Source organism: Phyllostomus hastatus, unplaced genomic scaffold (genome assembly GCF_019186645.2).
Source record: "Phyllostomus hastatus isolate PE091 unplaced genomic scaffold, TTU_PhHast_1.1 phas_contig_58, whole genome shotgun sequence".
NCBI lineage: Eukaryota > Metazoa > Chordata > Mammalia > Chiroptera > Phyllostomidae > Phyllostomus > Phyllostomus hastatus.
This window is the reverse complement of record NW_025333916.1, coordinates 19,851,727-19,868,587: the sequence shown is the minus strand read 5'-3', so window position 1 is coordinate 19,868,587 and position 16,861 is coordinate 19,851,727. Positions and strand designations below refer to the sequence as shown.

Here is a 16,861-nt window from a genome sequence, read left to right as displayed (position 1 = left end):
ACTCACAGGCCTAAGACTGTGACCATTTAGTTAATGGTTGTTCAAAAATTAATGATGGTCACAGGCAACTGCCTCACCCAACTTTGGTTTTCTAGTGAGGACCATGGACTCTCAAGGTTCAAGCCCCTAATGAGGCTATCTGGACTCACCCAATCTGGCCTCTGAACCAGGGAGGGAAGTCCTCTAACATGCTGGACAAATGCCCTGGTCCTTTGCTGCAAGCCAAGCAGTGATGAGACCCTCCACCCCACCAGGCAGCCCTCAGGACTGGGACCAGTGGGACTTGTTGGAAATCTTTCTCCCTTGAACCAAAATCAGCCTCCCATTGTGGCTTCCACCTTTCTCTTTTCTGCCTCTCCACTACCTGGTAGTTTAAATGGATAATGGTAAACTTTATTTTTTAAAGGAAGTAAAAAAGTAAGACATTACCAATATGATGAAGGTCCTGTGTACCAATCACCAATCTTACACTCCTTCTCTCCCCACTCCCTCCATCTGCTTATATATTTGGACCGTGGGATTCCCATGTGAAAGAGACACTGGTGGAAGCATTTACAGTGGAGTGATTAATAGAAGAAAGTGGTAGGCATAGACTGGACTTTAAATGGGGTGGATATTTACTAGCTGTGTCTATAAATTGTGTAACCACGGGCTACCTTATCCAACCTTTCTAAGCTCCATTTCCTGGTCTTTAAAATGGGAACAATAATCACAGTTATTGCATGGGCTGTTGTGGGGATTAAATGAGACAGAATTTAAGTCATTTAGCCGTTAGCGTTTAAAGTAGCTGGTCCAAGTGTTTTCTCTCCCTCCATCTCCTGGAAATTCAAGGAAATTCAAGGACTTCGAGGAAATGGGCCTTGAAGGGGGTGACGAGGTTTGTTGGAAGTTACAGCTAGTTGATAGCAGAACAGAAACCTCCTCCCAGATCCCTGACTTCACCATCTGGAAACCCTTTCCGCTCCCGACCGCTTTCGTTGGTGTCCGCAGCAGTCCTTTTTGCCTCTGAGGATTAAAAACGCAACCCTCATCCAAAGTGCCCACTCCGGGAAGCCTCTACCAATCACCGACGATCACTGCAGTGCGCTCGGGTCTTGGCTTTCTGCCATTTAGGAAAGGGGAGGAGGAAGAGGGAACACTCAGTCTCCTCAGGAGTAATTAAAGGTTAAAGGCAGTTCTGGGCGTTGCCCAGGCCTGGAGGAACCCTCTGTCCTAGGGTTCCTGTCATTTGCATTCCAATAAGGCCACCTCACTCCGTCGACCTGGTCTTGGCGCCTCGGGCAGTCAAGGCACTGCGGCTGGAGCACCTGGAACCAGGAGCGCTCCCGGGCGCGCGGGGGCGTGGGGTTGGAAGGGTGCAACAGGTTGGGGGTAAGGGCGGAGCCAGGTGGTTGGAGGCGGTGCCCGGGCGCCGGACGAACGCAGGGGCCGGACCAAGGGGCGTGGCTTCCCTCAGGTGCTGCGAGCGCTAAGGTTTCACTGAAACTCCGCAGCTCTGGGGAGGAGCGCAGAGGCTACAATTAGAGGCAGGTGAGAGGGCGGCTTTCTCTCCGAGCGGCGAGTGGCGGTCTGAGTTTCGAGTCAGTGGCGGCGAATTCCCCGCTCGCTGGGCGACGGGACCGGTGGAAGGATGCGAAGGCCGAACGCGGTGTGGCTGCTGGGGGGCACCATCCTGCTGGCGGCCTCTGTCTCCTGCAATCACACCATCCCAGGTGGGCAACTTGGCCGAGGAGGGCTCCTGCCGCTAAGGAGCTGGGGTCCGGGACACCGTGGGCAGGTTTTGGAAGCGGGTCAGATGCGCGAGGGGTGACGCCAACCACCTCCCCTGCATCCCGCAGCTTCGTCTCGGTGGCTTTGACCGGGGGTCCCAGTGCCCCGAGCGCAGCCGAATGGGACCACCCGGAGAGGAAAGGGAATGGAGTGCTCGAGTCTAAAGGGTACCCGGAGGGCTCAGCCTCCCTTCCCCTGGGTTGGCTTCTTTGCAAACACTAAGTCATTAAGGAGATTTCCGTACTCCCTGGCGACTTTCTCCTGGCTGGTCCCATGGGACCCCTGGAGTTAGCGAGTTGGTGGCCCAGAGTGGGGTGGAGTGAGTGGGATCCGCGGCCTAGAACCTTCTACTTCACTTTTTTTTTTTCCCCCCAACTCCGTCAGCCTTTGGAGCTCCTTCTTTGGGATCGGCGTTCAGACCCACCGGGGCCCGCAGCTGCTCTGGATGTGGAAGTCAGGGCCCGACCCCGCGGGTTCCCCGCGTAACCACCGCTCACTTTCAAGTTTGTAGAGCCAGTTGGGTGTCACGCAGATTTACGAATGAAACTCCTTGAACCTTGCCTTTATTCGGCCAAGGGACCTCGGGGCCTTGGCTTTGCGGCCCTTGCATGCCACACCGAGCTTACACTGGCTGCCACCCGGGTTGGAGGCTGCCAGCCCCAGGAGCCGAACGGCCCGAGAGCCGACTAGGGTGGTACTCGGGCGCCACATTTTTCGCGGCTGCGGATCAGCACGCGGGCGTGCTGCCTTGGGTGAGCTCCAGTTGTCCTGCTGGGGGTGGAATCTCCCGGGCGCAGCAGGCCTCTGAGAATGTGGGGGTGGGGGGTGCTGAGAACGCGCTAGTGTGGGGCTAACCGACCCCCGCTGCTCCGGGCTGGCCCGGGAGCCTTCAATGGGAGGTTTTTATTCCCCTGGGAAATTTGCAGACCTGCTGTAGAAGGCAGTTTCTCACTTTTATCCTTTTCATAAAGAGACTGTAAAAGAACAGATCACTGGATTCGAATTAGATTGAGGAAGGTGATTCTTTTACCTCTGGAGTTAGAGAAAAGCACATTATGGTGTATGCTTGAAAACTGCACCGCTATACACATTTTATGGTCACAATTTATTTATTTTCAGAAGTATTGAAAATGAGGAACACTTCTCCACTTACCTTTATCTTTTAAAGCGAGAAACTTAAAATTCAGGAGCTAAATGTAGAATGTGCAAACATTTTGGGAAAATGTGTGGGTGCAGGTGATTCAGTGCTTTCATGATTCAGACTCGTCCTATAGGAAGCCAGCCTGCGATTCCGTTTGTTCTTGTGTACGAGGTGTCTGGGCTGGGACTGGGGGATTTCTGGAGCATAAGGTGAACTTAGTTGAACAAGAACAAAAAAATCAAGTTACTTGTTAACCAGAACTATTTAATATTGCACTTTGGGTGTTTTCTTTTTCCTCTGCATATTTTATTCCGTTGTAGGGTAACTTTCCTCCCAACTTGAAAACGAATTGATTTTGATTAAGAAACAGTATTGCCAATGTTTTCCTGCCCCTCAGCCCATGCCTTTGCTCAGCCCCTTTTAGGTGACCCTTCTGCGTGTGCCTCAGTTTGCTGCAGGACAAATAACAGCCTGGATTTTCCTCCCAAAGGCCTTACCCAAAAAGACTGCCTCACGGCAGGAAACTCAGCCTAGAATACAACATTGCTGTTTACAGATGCAGGCCGCTGGCTAGAGAGGGGGGATGTGGGAGTGGGTGCAAGGAAAACACTCCACCAGGCTTTGATTTCTTTCCTATCACAACAGTAATTGATAATTATTTGTGTAAATACGTTTAATTTGGATTACACTGGATTGTGAACTCGTGGAGGCCGGGGACCCTCTCGTCGTCTCCATTGCCATGGTCCAGCACAGTCATTACCTAAATAAAGGACCTCAGTAAATAGTGAATGAAGAACGAAGTGAAGGGACTTGCCCAGAGTGACCTGGCGGGCTGATTGCTGTTGGGCATTTAAATCAGCTTCTTTCAGGCACTCACTGCTCTCCGCCATATCACAAGCCTGGGAGGTTCCCTATGATAGTCATTCTATTGTTCTTTTGGAGACTGAAACTTCTGTTCTCTTTTTTTATTGATTTTTAATGATACATGTAATATGTTACCTCTGTAGAGTGAAAATGAGGAGATAAAAGGAAGAATTCAGTTAGGTCACCTTCAGTATCCAAGTAACCACTGCCCACATTTTGGTATACATCCCTTCCCATGCTTTCAAGCATCTATGCAACAAATCTGTATTCTTGCACAAAAATCTTTTTGTACAAGTCTGGGATTATATAAACATCAGTAGCATGTTCGTAATTATAGAACATTTTAAGGGCTCTAAAATGGAGAATTTTTGTATCATACTTTTTAAATTGGCCCTCTGTTGCTAGACACATGGGGTATTCCCAATGTATTGTAATAAGAGAGAACGTTATAATGAACATGAAGATGGGATTTTAAATTTGTGTTGATTTCTTGGCTTGCCTTTGCAGTTAGTAATTAACCTTGATAGGTGATGTTTTAGTGAAGTCGGTGTTTGACTTTTTTAAGGTTTTATTAGCTGGGCAGGTGTTGAGATGAAAAGAGCTCATCCTGAGAGAACACATAAGAATTTACTAAAGTGTACCTACCTACCTAGGAAGGGGTACTCGGCAGCCCAAGCTTTTTATTTTTCAGTCTCTGCTCCCAAAGTTTGGAAACAAAAGATTTGGGGTAAACAGATAAGAGGGAAAAAATACAAGAGGAGGGTTAACACCAATAAAGTACCCGCTTTATACGTGGTTCAGTGAGGAGTGCTTAAAATAACCAAAAACAGTGCTTGGAAAGTTAAGTTTTATACACATTTTTCAAAATTATACAAATCAGAAGGTTTAAAAAAAGTGAAAATCCCCAAATTTCTCCTTTTTTCACAGACTTCTCTGTGCACAAATAGATATTTTGTAACAATACAAAGATGATATACATGCTGTCCTTTAATTTATTTAACCTAATAAGTCTATCTGTGGTCAGTGTGTAGACACCTGTCCAATGCTTTTTTAAAAAATTATGTATTTTTAGAGAGAGGGGAAAGGAGGGAGAAAGAGAGGGAGAGAAACATCGATTGGTGTCTCTTGCACGCCCCCGACTAAGGAGCTGGTCCACAGCCCACATGTCCCCTGATGAGGACTCAAACCTCCAACATTTCAGTCCACAGACTGGCACTCAATCCAGTGAGTCACACCAGCCAGGGTGCATAATTTTTTTAAATAACGTTTTTAATTTATAAGTCTGAATTATGTCAGTGTGATATACATACCTAGATCAATTTCTTAGGTCAAAGTTGAGGCTAAATTCATTTTTTGTGTTTTTATTGTTCTTGTTTATTCTGTTACAGTTTTCCCAATTTTTCTCCCTTTGCCCTCCTCTATCCTGCCTTCCCCCCTACACTCCATCCCCACACCATTGTCCTTGAGCACAGGTCTTTCATACGTGTTCTTTGACTAATACCTTTCCCTTCTTTCTATCACACCTTCCCTCCCCCCTTTCCTCTGGCAGCTGTTGGTCTGTTTCTGTTTCCATGCTCTGGTTCTGTTTTGCTTGTTCAGTTTATTTTGTTCATTAGATTCCTCTTACAAGTGAGATCATATGGTATTTGTCTTTCACCATCTGCCTTATTTCACTTAGCATAATAGCCTTCACTTCTATCCCTGTGGTTGCAAAGGGTAGGAATTCCTTTTTTCCTTGCTGTGTAGTATTCCATTATGTAAATAATCCACTCATCTATTGATGGGCACTTAGGTTGTTTCCAATACATGGCTATTGTAAATAGTGCCACTATGAACATATGGGTGCATGAGTTCTTTTGAATTGGTGTTTCAGGAGCTAAATTCACTTTTAAATTCAAGGTTCCAAGCAACTGAGCCAGTTAGCTTTCTGTCTTGATGGCCTTTCTTCCCAGTGAGATGAATCTGGACTAATTCCAACATAATATTTATCACACTGTACTTTAATTACCAATTTATCAGTCTCCCATTAGGTTATGGTTTCCCAAAGCAGAGATTGTCATGTTGACTTTGCCTTGAAGTAGGTACCAAATTATTTGCTGCATGAGTAATGAATAACATTCCCATTTAAATGGTATGTATTTATCCATGATTACTGAGCATGAATCTCCAAATATTCTGTAATCTCATTTAAACAGGAAACCTATGTCAAGGCTTTGATTTAGTTTGTGCTAAATTATTTTTTAAATTTATAGCTTAGAGGCATTTTATTATTTAAAAAACTGGTGCTTATAATCATAAACTAATAACTTAAATTTCATCATACACTTACTTCATTTTTTTTTGCTTGACATTCTTGTAAATCTTTAGCTTCATTGATTTTGGCTGTTCTATAAGGAGATCCTCCCTTGTACAGATAATTTAAAAGCATAGTTCATTGATGTGCATCTCTTATTTTTCCTTTATTGACAGTAGAGTTTACACCTAGTGTTAGTGCTGCTTGCTGTTTTGTCACAGCGGGTTCAGACCCATCTCTGTAGTAGCCACCACTGAAGGCAGATTTTGTTTGACTCAAGGCTCCTTGTGCTCCGTGGCTTGCGAAACATAATGGCCTGCAGACCCTGCAGTGGCATTCGTCAGTCCAACTGATCATGCTGTACTGGCCGAGCTCCTGCTCCGCTGGGCTCCCCTACCTCCACGGACAGCCGGGTGCTTCCCAGCCCTGAGGCCACAGCCGCCGATTCCACATTTCTCCCAGAAAGCAATGCAGCCACCACTGGCAGGGACAAATGTCCAGACACAGGTGCTCAAGGAAACACAGCAGTGGCGGCTCTCTGTACGTTTATAGGGGGAATATTCACTGTATAAAGGTCATAATTTATTGAACTACAGTCACCATTTAATAATGGGGTGACTTGCTGAGAAATGTGTTGCTGGGCCATTATGTCAATGTTCAAACATCACAGAGGGTATTTATATAAACCTAGATGGCCTAGCCTGTTACACACCTAGGCTATCTGATACAGCCTGTTGTTCCTAGGCTATAAGCCTGTACAGCACATTACTATACAAAACAACATGAGATTAAATCAGGCACAAGAGAAAATGATGCAATTAAGAGGTGCAGTAAACAAAATGTTATAAGGCTGCTGCTGGTGTAACAGCATGCTGTTTCACAGCAAACTTTTTGATTAGTAGAATATGCTCTAAAATTACAAAAAGTGTAGTATATTAAATGGGTAAACTAGTAACAATCATTTATTAGCTTTATCAAGCAGTAGGTAGCGTGCATCATTCTGTGTGCTGTACTTTTGTACAACTGGCAGTGCAGGAGGTTTGCTTACACCAGCGTCACCACAGACGTGCGAGCGATGCCTTGCACTGTGACGTCACTAGGTGTAGGAAATTTCCTGCTCTATTACAATCATATGGGACCATCATTTTTTTAAAGAAATTTATTTTTATTGATTCTAGAGCAAGAGGAAGGGAGGGAGAGAGAAACATCGATGTGAGAAAGAAATCTTGATAGGCCGTCTCGTGCACATGCCCCAACTGAGGACTGAACCTGCAACCCAGGCATGTGCCTTGACAGAGCATTGAAGTGGCGACACCAACTGAGCCACACTGATAATCAGGGCAGCTTTAGAACACTCTTATTGCCCTCCCTGAGCACCCATCCCCTCGTCCGGAACCTCTAATCGCCCCGTTCCCCGCCCCCTGGCAACCACTAATCTACTTTCTGCCTATGTACTGGCCTATTCAGGACATTTAATATAAATGAAATCATATAATACGTGTTCCTTTGTAACTGGCTTTTTTTCACTTCTCATAATCTTTTCTTAATCTCCTCTGTGTGGTAGCAGGTATCAGTGCTTCTTTTTATTGTAAAATAAGGCTCCACTTTACGCGTATGCTACATTTTGTTTATCCACCCATTTGTTGATTGTCACTTGAGTTGTTACCTCTTTGGCTGTTAGGAGTAGTGCTGCTGTGAACAGTTACGCACAAGTGTTTGCGTGGACGTGTGTTTTCACTTGTCCTGGGTGCACTCTGCGGAGCGGGAGTTGCTGGGTTCCATGGCAGTCTGTGTTTGACTGTCTGAGGAGCCGACAGCATGTTCTCCATGGCAGCTGTCCTGTTTCACATTCCTGCATGTTCCAATCGCTGTGTGATTCTGAAATAAACCCAGGTCTAATTTAATCTTAAAATATGTCAGTGTGTAATCAGAAAAGATGGGGATTTCTTTTTCAAACATAACCACTAAGAATAATATAGTCAAATGTCTAATCAATGTTCAAATTTCTAGTTGGCTGTAAATGTCATAAACATAATTTAATAGCTTGTTTGAACCAAGATCCAAATAAGGTCTATGTATTACGTAAAGTTATATGTCCTTTAAATCTTTTTTTTAAGATTTTTATTTATTTATTTATTTATTTTTAGAGAGGGAAGAGAGGGAGAAAGAGAGAGAGAGAAACATCAATGTGCGGTTGCTGGGGGCCGTGGCCTGCAACCCAGGCATGTGCCCTGACTGGGAATCGAACCTGGGACACTTTGGTTCGCAGCCCGCGCTCAATCCACTGAGCTACACCAGCCAGGGCTCCTTTAAATCTTTTAATCTACAAGTTTACTTCCACATCTCTTTCTCTTATTTTATTTTTGCCTTGTAATTTGTTTGGAAGAAACCAGGTCCTTTATCCTGTAGCAGGTTCCACAGTCTGGATTTTGTTGGGTACATTCTTGTGGTATTATCTCATCTGTCCCATTGTCCCCTTTATTTCTGTTAAAATGGGGTTAGAGGTGCTGGATCAAATTTAGCCTTTGTTGTTTTGGCGTTTTTGCAAGGTTATTTCACAGGTGCCGCTTCCCTCGGGGCACATCTGGTTGTTATTTTTTGTGACGTCAGTAACTGAACAATCAATGCCGGGATTTTCCTTCATTTTATAAAGCAAGTTGTATAACTTTTAAAATAGACATACTGAAGGGAGAAAAATGGGTTTTCCTTTTGATAATTTTAAAATCTTGTTGGCTCTGTGCCCTGCAGAAATGCAGGCTAACTCATTGAGTTGGTCTCTGGTGGGTGATTTCTAGGGATGTCCTAGCTCTTCAAGTGCCAAGTTTCTCAAAACACCAACACACTACTCACAGTCACCAGCCTCGCCACAGCCCTCTCCAGAGATCTGGTAAGCGATCTGGAGATGGATGGAAAATATACAGGATTCTCTTAACCTCTGAGAGCCTTCTAGAACTTGTTGATATTAATACAAATGAATATGTAAGTTATTGGAGGGGAGGGGCTTACTTAAAGAGGGTGGTTTTTAACTGGTAAACCTTTACACTTAGAATTTTTGGTTTGAGAAGACGTGTGGAGTCAGCACAGGTTGGGCCGGTCTCCATGGACGCCATCATGTGACCTCACCTCGGGACCTCAGAGGGGCAGTGTGGTATACAGGTTAGAACCACGGATTCTAGAAGTGGACTGCCTGGGGTCGAATCCTGACTCTCCTGCCTAACAACTGTTTCACCTTGGGAAAGTTACTCAGTTTCTTTATGCTTCAGATTCTACATCTATAAAATGAGGATCTACTAAGAATGCCTACACCAGGGGAGTCAAACTCATTTTCACTGGGGACCACATCAGCCTCGCAATTGCATTCAAAGGGCCAAACATAGAGCTTCTTGCCCCTAGTTAAGGAGTAGTTACATTTATATAATCCCAAAATTACATCCAAAAAGCAACAAGGTTGCCCTTTGAAAGCAACCTTGAGGCTGATGTGGCCCCTGGGGAAAATGAGTTTGACACCCCTGCCCTACACTGTAAGGTTGTGAAAGTGAAATAAGTTAATGCATGTCAAGTGTTGAAAGCAATGCTGGACACGTGATGAGAGTTGAGCCCTTATTAAGCGTTAGCGCTCTTCTTTTTCCTAGCTGCCAGTAAGGTGCTTGGTCCTTCCGAAGAAGCTAAGGCCATACTGGGCGAGGCCCTCACTGCATCTGGCGACTAATCCTGCATCCTGCAGTGCTTGCCCACACCACGACCTCTGCCTCAGAGCTCACCTGCGTCTACTTGGCCCTTATCCTACTGGAGGATGAGGTGACAGTGACAGAGGATAAGATCTACGGTCCTGGCCAGGCTTGTTTGCAAAGGCTCTGGCCAATGTCAACATTAGGAGCCTAACCTGCAAAGCAGGGGCTGGTGGACCGGCCCCAGCAGGAGGTCTGACTCTGCCACTGCTCCTCCACCCCATTGAGAAGAAAGTGGCAACAAAGAAAGAAGAATTTGAGGAGTCTAATGATGATACAGGCTATGGTCTTTTTGACTAAAGCTCTTTTGTAACAAGTTCAATAAAAAGCTGAAATCTTGAAAAAAAAAAAAAGTTAGCATTGCCCAGAGCACTGTGGTTCAGTTCACTGGGTGTGGTCAGCGGAGTGAAAGGCCCCCTGGTTCTCGGGCCTGGGTTGCGGGTTTGGTCCTGGAGAGGCAACTGATTGATTTTCTTTCCTCCCTCCCCCTTTCTCTAAAAACAAACAGACAAAATCTTTTTTAAAAAGTTAGTGTTTACTGGTAGTCAGCTAGTTTATTTTGTCGAGCTGTGCTCCTGTCACCGCCTGCTGGTGTCTGTGTGGTTTTGACCAGGCCAGGGACCTAGAGAAGTGGGCAGAGAGCTGTGCCTCTCAGATCTCCCTTCTGTCTTCATTGGTGCGCCTCGCTGAGCCTTTCCATCCATCACAGGTGTGTGGAGCATCTATACTCAGGGCTGTGCCAAGGGCTGTGGGGACCATAAAGGAATTATAACACAGCCCTAGAATTAGAGAAGCTTACAACCTTATACAGGGACCCTTACCATTTTGGGACTGGGGGGCAAGTTCCATAGACACCTCACCCATCTGTTAAATACATTGGTACTGTTCCCTTGGAGCACATCAGAACTAGTCACTCTGTTACCTGGTTTTGAAAAATGTGTAAGTGGTTCATGAAATCAATGCAGAGGATGGTGACTGGCTTTTTATAAGAATGGAATAGAGCACAATAGAAAGTATCGGAGTGTTTCCTGCATAATCGTTATTTTGTGAAACTTATCTTTCTTTTTATTGTATGAATTTTTTTTTGCAAATTGTTTTTTTTAAGATTTTATTTATTTATTTTTAGAGAGGGGAGGGAGGGAGGGAGAAAGAGAGAGAGAGAGAGAGAGAGAGAGAGAGAGAGAGGGCATCAATGTGTGGTTGCTGGGGGTTATGGCCTGCAACCCAGGAATGTACCCTGGCTGGGAATCGAACCTGGGACACTTTGGTTCCCAGCCCGTGCTCAATCCACTGAGCTACGCCAGCCAGGGCTGTGAAACTTATCTTTCTATTTTGGATATTTGTATTGGAACTAGGTCACCATGCACAGTATGTTTCTTACTATGAGTTATAGTCAAGTGTATGAACAGCACTGCAATATGTAAGATTATTATTTTTATTTAAAATAATTTATGTCCTTTTAAAAATTATAAACGAAGTAGGAACAAGATGTAGGTCTGTGCTAAATGGATTAGTTCCTGTGCTATCACAAACTACCAGAAAGTGGTGGCTTCCACAACAGAACCTGACTCTGTCGCAGTTGTGGGGGCCAGAAGTTTGAAATCGAGGTGCTGTCTCTCGGAAGGCTCTGAGGGGAGGACGGTCCCTTGCCTCCTCTAGCTTCTGGCGGCTGTTGGCTTATTTCTCAGCATTGCTTGATCTCCGCCTCCCTTTTCACACCCCCTTTCCTCTCTCCTCTGTCTTTCTTTTACAGAGACACTTGCCGCTGGATTTAGGGCCCGCCTGGATAATCCAGGGTTATTTTATTAAGATCCTTCCTTACATCTACAAAAACCCTCTTTCTAAATAATGTAGTGATCACAAATTCCAGGGATTAGGACATGAACATACCTCTTAGGGGCCACCTTTCAACCTTCTACACTAAGTAAAAAGTGAAGTATTGGTCTCCATACCTTCTAACCCTGCACCCAGGCCAACCACTCATCCCGCTGAACACAGGTGTGGAGCTAGACAAGGGAAAGTGGTGACTACGCAGGAAAACTAGCAGATAAACTCAGGAGCAGGTTTAACACCCTCCCTGGAGTACCGTGGTATACTTTGCCCTGTTTTCTCCGCATGGTGGAAGGCCTGCTCTTCCCCAGAATGAAAATGAGATTCTTCAGTGTCCTCAAACTGTCCCTCATTTTCTTCTGCAGGTCCAGGAACACTTAGTTGGGGCAGGTTGTAGGCTGAATACACCATTCATTTATTTATGGTTTCTAAAGTTTAACTCATAATAATGGGGATGAGAGTGTGAGTTGTTAAAGCTTGCCACGTTTACGTACTTGAAAGTCAGAACACGGATTTGGGAAGGTCTCCAGGAGGCCCACACTGAAGTGGAGGCATCCCTGCTGTGGCTGAGGATGTCCCAGTGGCTGGAGAAAGAATGTCCCTTGTGCTTCTGGGGATCTCCCGGGATCTCCCTGGGTTGGGTTTTGGGATAAGGAATAACTGATGGGCCAGGCTGGACCCCATCTCAGCCAGTGTGAGATGGCTGTTGTAAGAAGAATTAGGAATTAATGAGTATAGACACTTTGTAAAAATAAATTGAATACAGTCAGTTTTATTGAGATTCATAGAAATCAATGTTGTATTCTATGCATACTCCACAACCCTCTGATTAAAAAAAATAAAAACTACTGAAAAACAAAACAGGGGAACAAAAACCAGGGGCAGCAGGAATCCCACTAATCCAATCACCGGAGGAAAGTCCTGGTTGGGTAAGCATTCCGTGTATTCCTTCTGTCTTCGTCTAAACTGAAGTGTTTTCACTTGGACTTTTGAGCATTGCTGCGGGAACACTGGTTTCAGTAATGACCCTTGTCTGCCTTGCCTTTCTTGTACAGGAGTCAATAGATCCACTAAAGGAAGAAGTCTCATTGGTAACAAGGTCAATGGCCCATCTCATATCTCTGGGACGGAAGTTACAGTGGAGCAGAGCTTTTCTGTGGACGAGTTTTCTGCCTCCCTCCTCACTGGGAAACTGACCACCGTCTTTCTTCCAGTCGTCTACCTGGTTGTGTTTGTGGTTGGTTTGCCGAGTAATGGCATGGCCCTGTGGGTCTTTCTTTTCCGCACAAAGAAGAGGCACCCCGCTGTGGTTTACATGGCCTGTCTGGCCTTGGCAGACCTCCTCTCTATCATCTGGTTACCTTTGAAGATTGCCTATCACATACATGGCAACAACTGGATTTATGGGGAGTCTCTTTGCAAGGTACTCATTGGTTTTTTCTATGGCAACATGTATTGCTCCATTCTGTTCATGACCTGCCTCAGCGTGCAGAGGTACTGGGTCATTGTGAACCCCATGGTGCACACCAGGAAGAATGCAAACATTGCCATCGGTATCTCCCTGGGAATATGGCTGCTGATTCTGCTGGCTACCATCCCCTTGTATGTCGTGAAGCAGACCACTTACATTCCAGCCCTTAACATCACCACCTGTCATGATGTTTTACCGAAGGAGGTGTTGGTGGGGGACATGTTCAATTATTTCCTCTCTCTGGCCATTGGAGTCTTTCTGTTCCCAGCCATCCTCATGGCTTCTGCATATGTGCTGATGATCAGAACACTTCAGTCTTCGGCCATTGATGAAAACTCAGGAAAGAAGAGGAAGAGAGCCATCAAACTTATTGTCACTGTCCTGGTCATGTACCTGATCTGCTTCACCCCTAGTAACCTTCTGCTCGTGGTGCATTATTTCATGATCAAACACTGGGGCCAGAGCCACGTCTACGCCCTGTACCTCGTAGCCCTCTGCCTCTCCACCCTCAACAGCTGCATCGACCCCTTCGTCTATTACTTTGTTTCAGAAGACTTTAGGAATCATGCAAAGAATGCTCTTCTTTGTCGAAGCGTCCGTACAGTAAAGCGGATGCAAGTATCCCTCACGTCAAAGAAATTCTCCAGGAAATCCAGCTCTTATTCTTCAAGTTCAACCACCATTAAAACCTCCTACTGAGTATTGCAGATCCTCTGGTGGGTTTCACAGGAAGAATTGGAGCTTGCTTGATGTTATGGAGATGTTTCTGTTGTTTCCTAACCAAGTGGCTCTTTTCACATACCATGTTTATGCAGCACCTCAGGATTGCTGGAAGCTTCCCTGTTTGCATGAGGAAAATCTGCCAAATTAATTCCTTTACTCAGATGCTCCTAGAAATGGAATTTATAGAAGCAGACTTTTTAGAAGGTGGCAAAAACAAAAACAACCCCAAAATCAGAAACCCTGTGACTTGCAAGAACTGGTCTTGGCTTGAAGCCTAACTTCTCAGCTGGAACTACCTTTCTTGTACGTTTGGGCTTAATAACAGTCTTGTTAGGGCTTCAGGGCCCTCAGCGATGACCAGTCCAATTGACTGACTTGACAGATAAGGACAGAAGAGATGAATGAGCTGCCCTGAGTCAGGCTTTCAACCAATGGCGTCGAGTCAGGATTGGAGAGCAGAATTTAAATGGTCAGTGGGGTTCTTGTGCCAACTCATCGGAATCATGGGAGGTCTTGTTTGAAAATGCAGTTTCGTCAGACTCGGGGGTGAGAGCTCAGAGTCTGGGAACAGGGCCCAGGAGCCTGCCTTCTAAAACGAGCCTCTGGGTGAGGCTCGCGTATACCGGGTTTGTGAGCCACTGGTGTGGCTCTGCTTCCACTTTTAAAAAGAGAAGCAAACAGAATGTTTTGTGTCTCTTTTATGTTCAGCTTTTAATGAAATCGGTTTGTTGACTTACTGGGTCTTTCAATTTCTTTATTGATCTTGAACTTTCATATGTATCGTTATCACTCTGAGGAAAATACAGTGTGGATTTTAAACATGAAAATACAAATTTTATGTAACTTTTTACTGACTTCAGTGAAGTCTTCAGATAGCCTGAGTTTCGCAACTAGAAATAGAATTTACCACTTAGTATTTTAAGAAATTATTTATTGTCAGTTTTGTTCCTCTGTTTATCAAATAGGAACTTACTGGATGTGAACCACATCTTTTTGGAAAAAAAAACACTAAAATACATGTGATTTGCAGTAAAATATCTAAGAGGTACTTGACTGCAAACTGACGATACAACTTGTATTTGTGACATTTTGAAATAATTATTTTATTGCATGATTTATAAACAATATGACTTTTTTTTACAATGTCTTTCTGAATTGTGAGTGTGTGTATGTATGTATATCTGTTTGAGGGAAGGAATTTTTAAAAAGGAAGCAATGTTATTCTTCTAAGAAGAAATGATGTAATGCTCACTCCTTATTTTTACATAAGTAGGGCCATACTGTACATACTGCTGTTATACTTGTTTTTCATGTACTTACATTTCAGAATTCTTTCCATGTCTGCATCTGGAGGTTGATCTTCATTTTTAAAAGATACAGACTGTCTAATATTTTGAGTATATTGGGATGTATCTAGTCATTTCCCTTCCTGTGGCTCCCACCCCCCATTAAAACGGGGCTGCACTGAACGCCTGCGTGCACTCTCTGTGAGCGCTCCTGCAGGCCGAGTTCCGGGAAGTGGAATGGCCAGGTGGAAATTAGATACCTACTTAAAATTTTAAATTTTGGTAACTCTTGCCTTGAGTAATTTATATTTCTACCAAAAAGTGCATTTGCAACTGTTTCCTGAAAAGCTCATCTACATTTGATGTATCCATTTTTTTTTTAAACTTTACCAATCTGTTGGGAAAAAAAAAAGAAACCCTCATTCTTTTAATTTGTTTTAAAGCAGTACAGCTTAGTTAGTGGCTGAGAGTGCAAGTTCTGAGCTGCTGGGCAAGGCTGCATTCTGACTCCATTGTTTCTTTGTCTTGTTAACTTAGATGCCTCAGTTTCCTCATTTGTAAAATGACAATAATAAGATCTTTCTCACTGAGTTATTAGCATTAAACGTTCGGCACATCTGTGCACTCATGTGTTACGTAGCATTATTGCTATTGTCCCTCTCTCTGCTAGTGAGATCTCATTTCTGGTCCACCCCCTTTCACTTCAGTGCCAGTAGAATCCTGCCTGTCTTCTTGTTTTGCTTGCTTTTAGTCTCCTAGCAGGCTCCTGGGGGGTCAATTGGTTGCCTCTCACACGCCCCCAGCTGGGGACAAGGCCCACAACCCAAGCTTGTGCCCTGACCAGGAATTGAACCTGCGATCCTTCACCTTGTGCTGTGACACCCAACCCACTGAGCCATGGTAAGAAAGCAAAAGGTGGTGGATACAGGTAGGATAAAAGGGAGCAGAAGGAAGTGTTCTTCACAGGCCCTGCAGGTGTTCCACAGGGTGATCCAGTGGTATTTGCCATTTCTTTATTGTCATTTTCATAATACATGCTAAAAGAAGTTAACAAAAATATATAAATAAAATATCTTCTTTGTTATCCTCCAAATAAGAATGAATGTACTAAAATAAGAATGAATATGTATGTGTATATAAATACATGTATGTCTTATACATATGAACTTCTCAAACAGTTCCTATGGATCTTACACATTTTTAATGGCCAGGCAGTATTCCATGTATGGGTAATCATAATTTAATCATCACACTATTGAGGATGAAGTGCTTTTCTTGGTTCATTTTTACCAAGTCTTTGCATCTACATTAAAAAGTGTAAAAGAAATGACTTGAGAAATACAACATAAAAATGTTTTTGGTGGAAGCAAAAGCTTTTCAGGTTATATTTGTTCCTTGTGCCTTGGAGAAGTGACTCACGAAGCCCCGGTCTACCTGCACTCCGCGCCCCCCGGGCTGTATCAGGAGCCCTGTTTCTGTTTCTGGGCAGAGAAGTGCCTTAGATGTGGTTGTCTTCGCTCTGGTGTTAGCTGTCTTGTTGTGGTCTGATTTTTCTAAACCACCTCACACTTTGAATATTTTGCATTCCACTGGCTCTATTTACTAAGAAGGTTTGCTCAATTTGAAAGTGAATGTGGGTTTTCATCCCACTATGCAGGACACATGCTACAGTGACTTATTTGGAATTGTTTTACTGGGCACTTCCTTGTATGTTGTGGTTCTTTGCTGCAGGAGTTTCAGGCACAATTAATTTTC

The 16,861-nt window shown here is 44.3% G+C and overlaps 1 protein-coding gene and 1 pseudogene across 1 annotated transcript; both read left to right on the top strand.

Moving 5' to 3' along the window:
• The first annotated feature begins 1,350 nt into the window (after positions 1 to 1,350).
• On the top strand, positions 1,351 to 15,730 carry F2RL1 (F2R like trypsin receptor 1). The gene is made up of 2 exons (XM_045848318.1): positions 1,351 to 1,712; positions 12,682 to 15,730. The coding sequence occupies exons 1-2, from the start codon at positions 1,631 to 1,633 to the stop codon at positions 13,794 to 13,796; spliced, it is 1,197 nt and encodes a 398-aa protein (XP_045704274.1). The 5' UTR covers positions 1,351 to 1,630; the 3' UTR covers positions 13,797 to 15,730.
• Positions 7,887 to 10,096, top strand: LOC123824896 (annotated as a pseudogene).
• Positions 15,731 to 16,861: the final 1,131 nt, after the last annotated feature.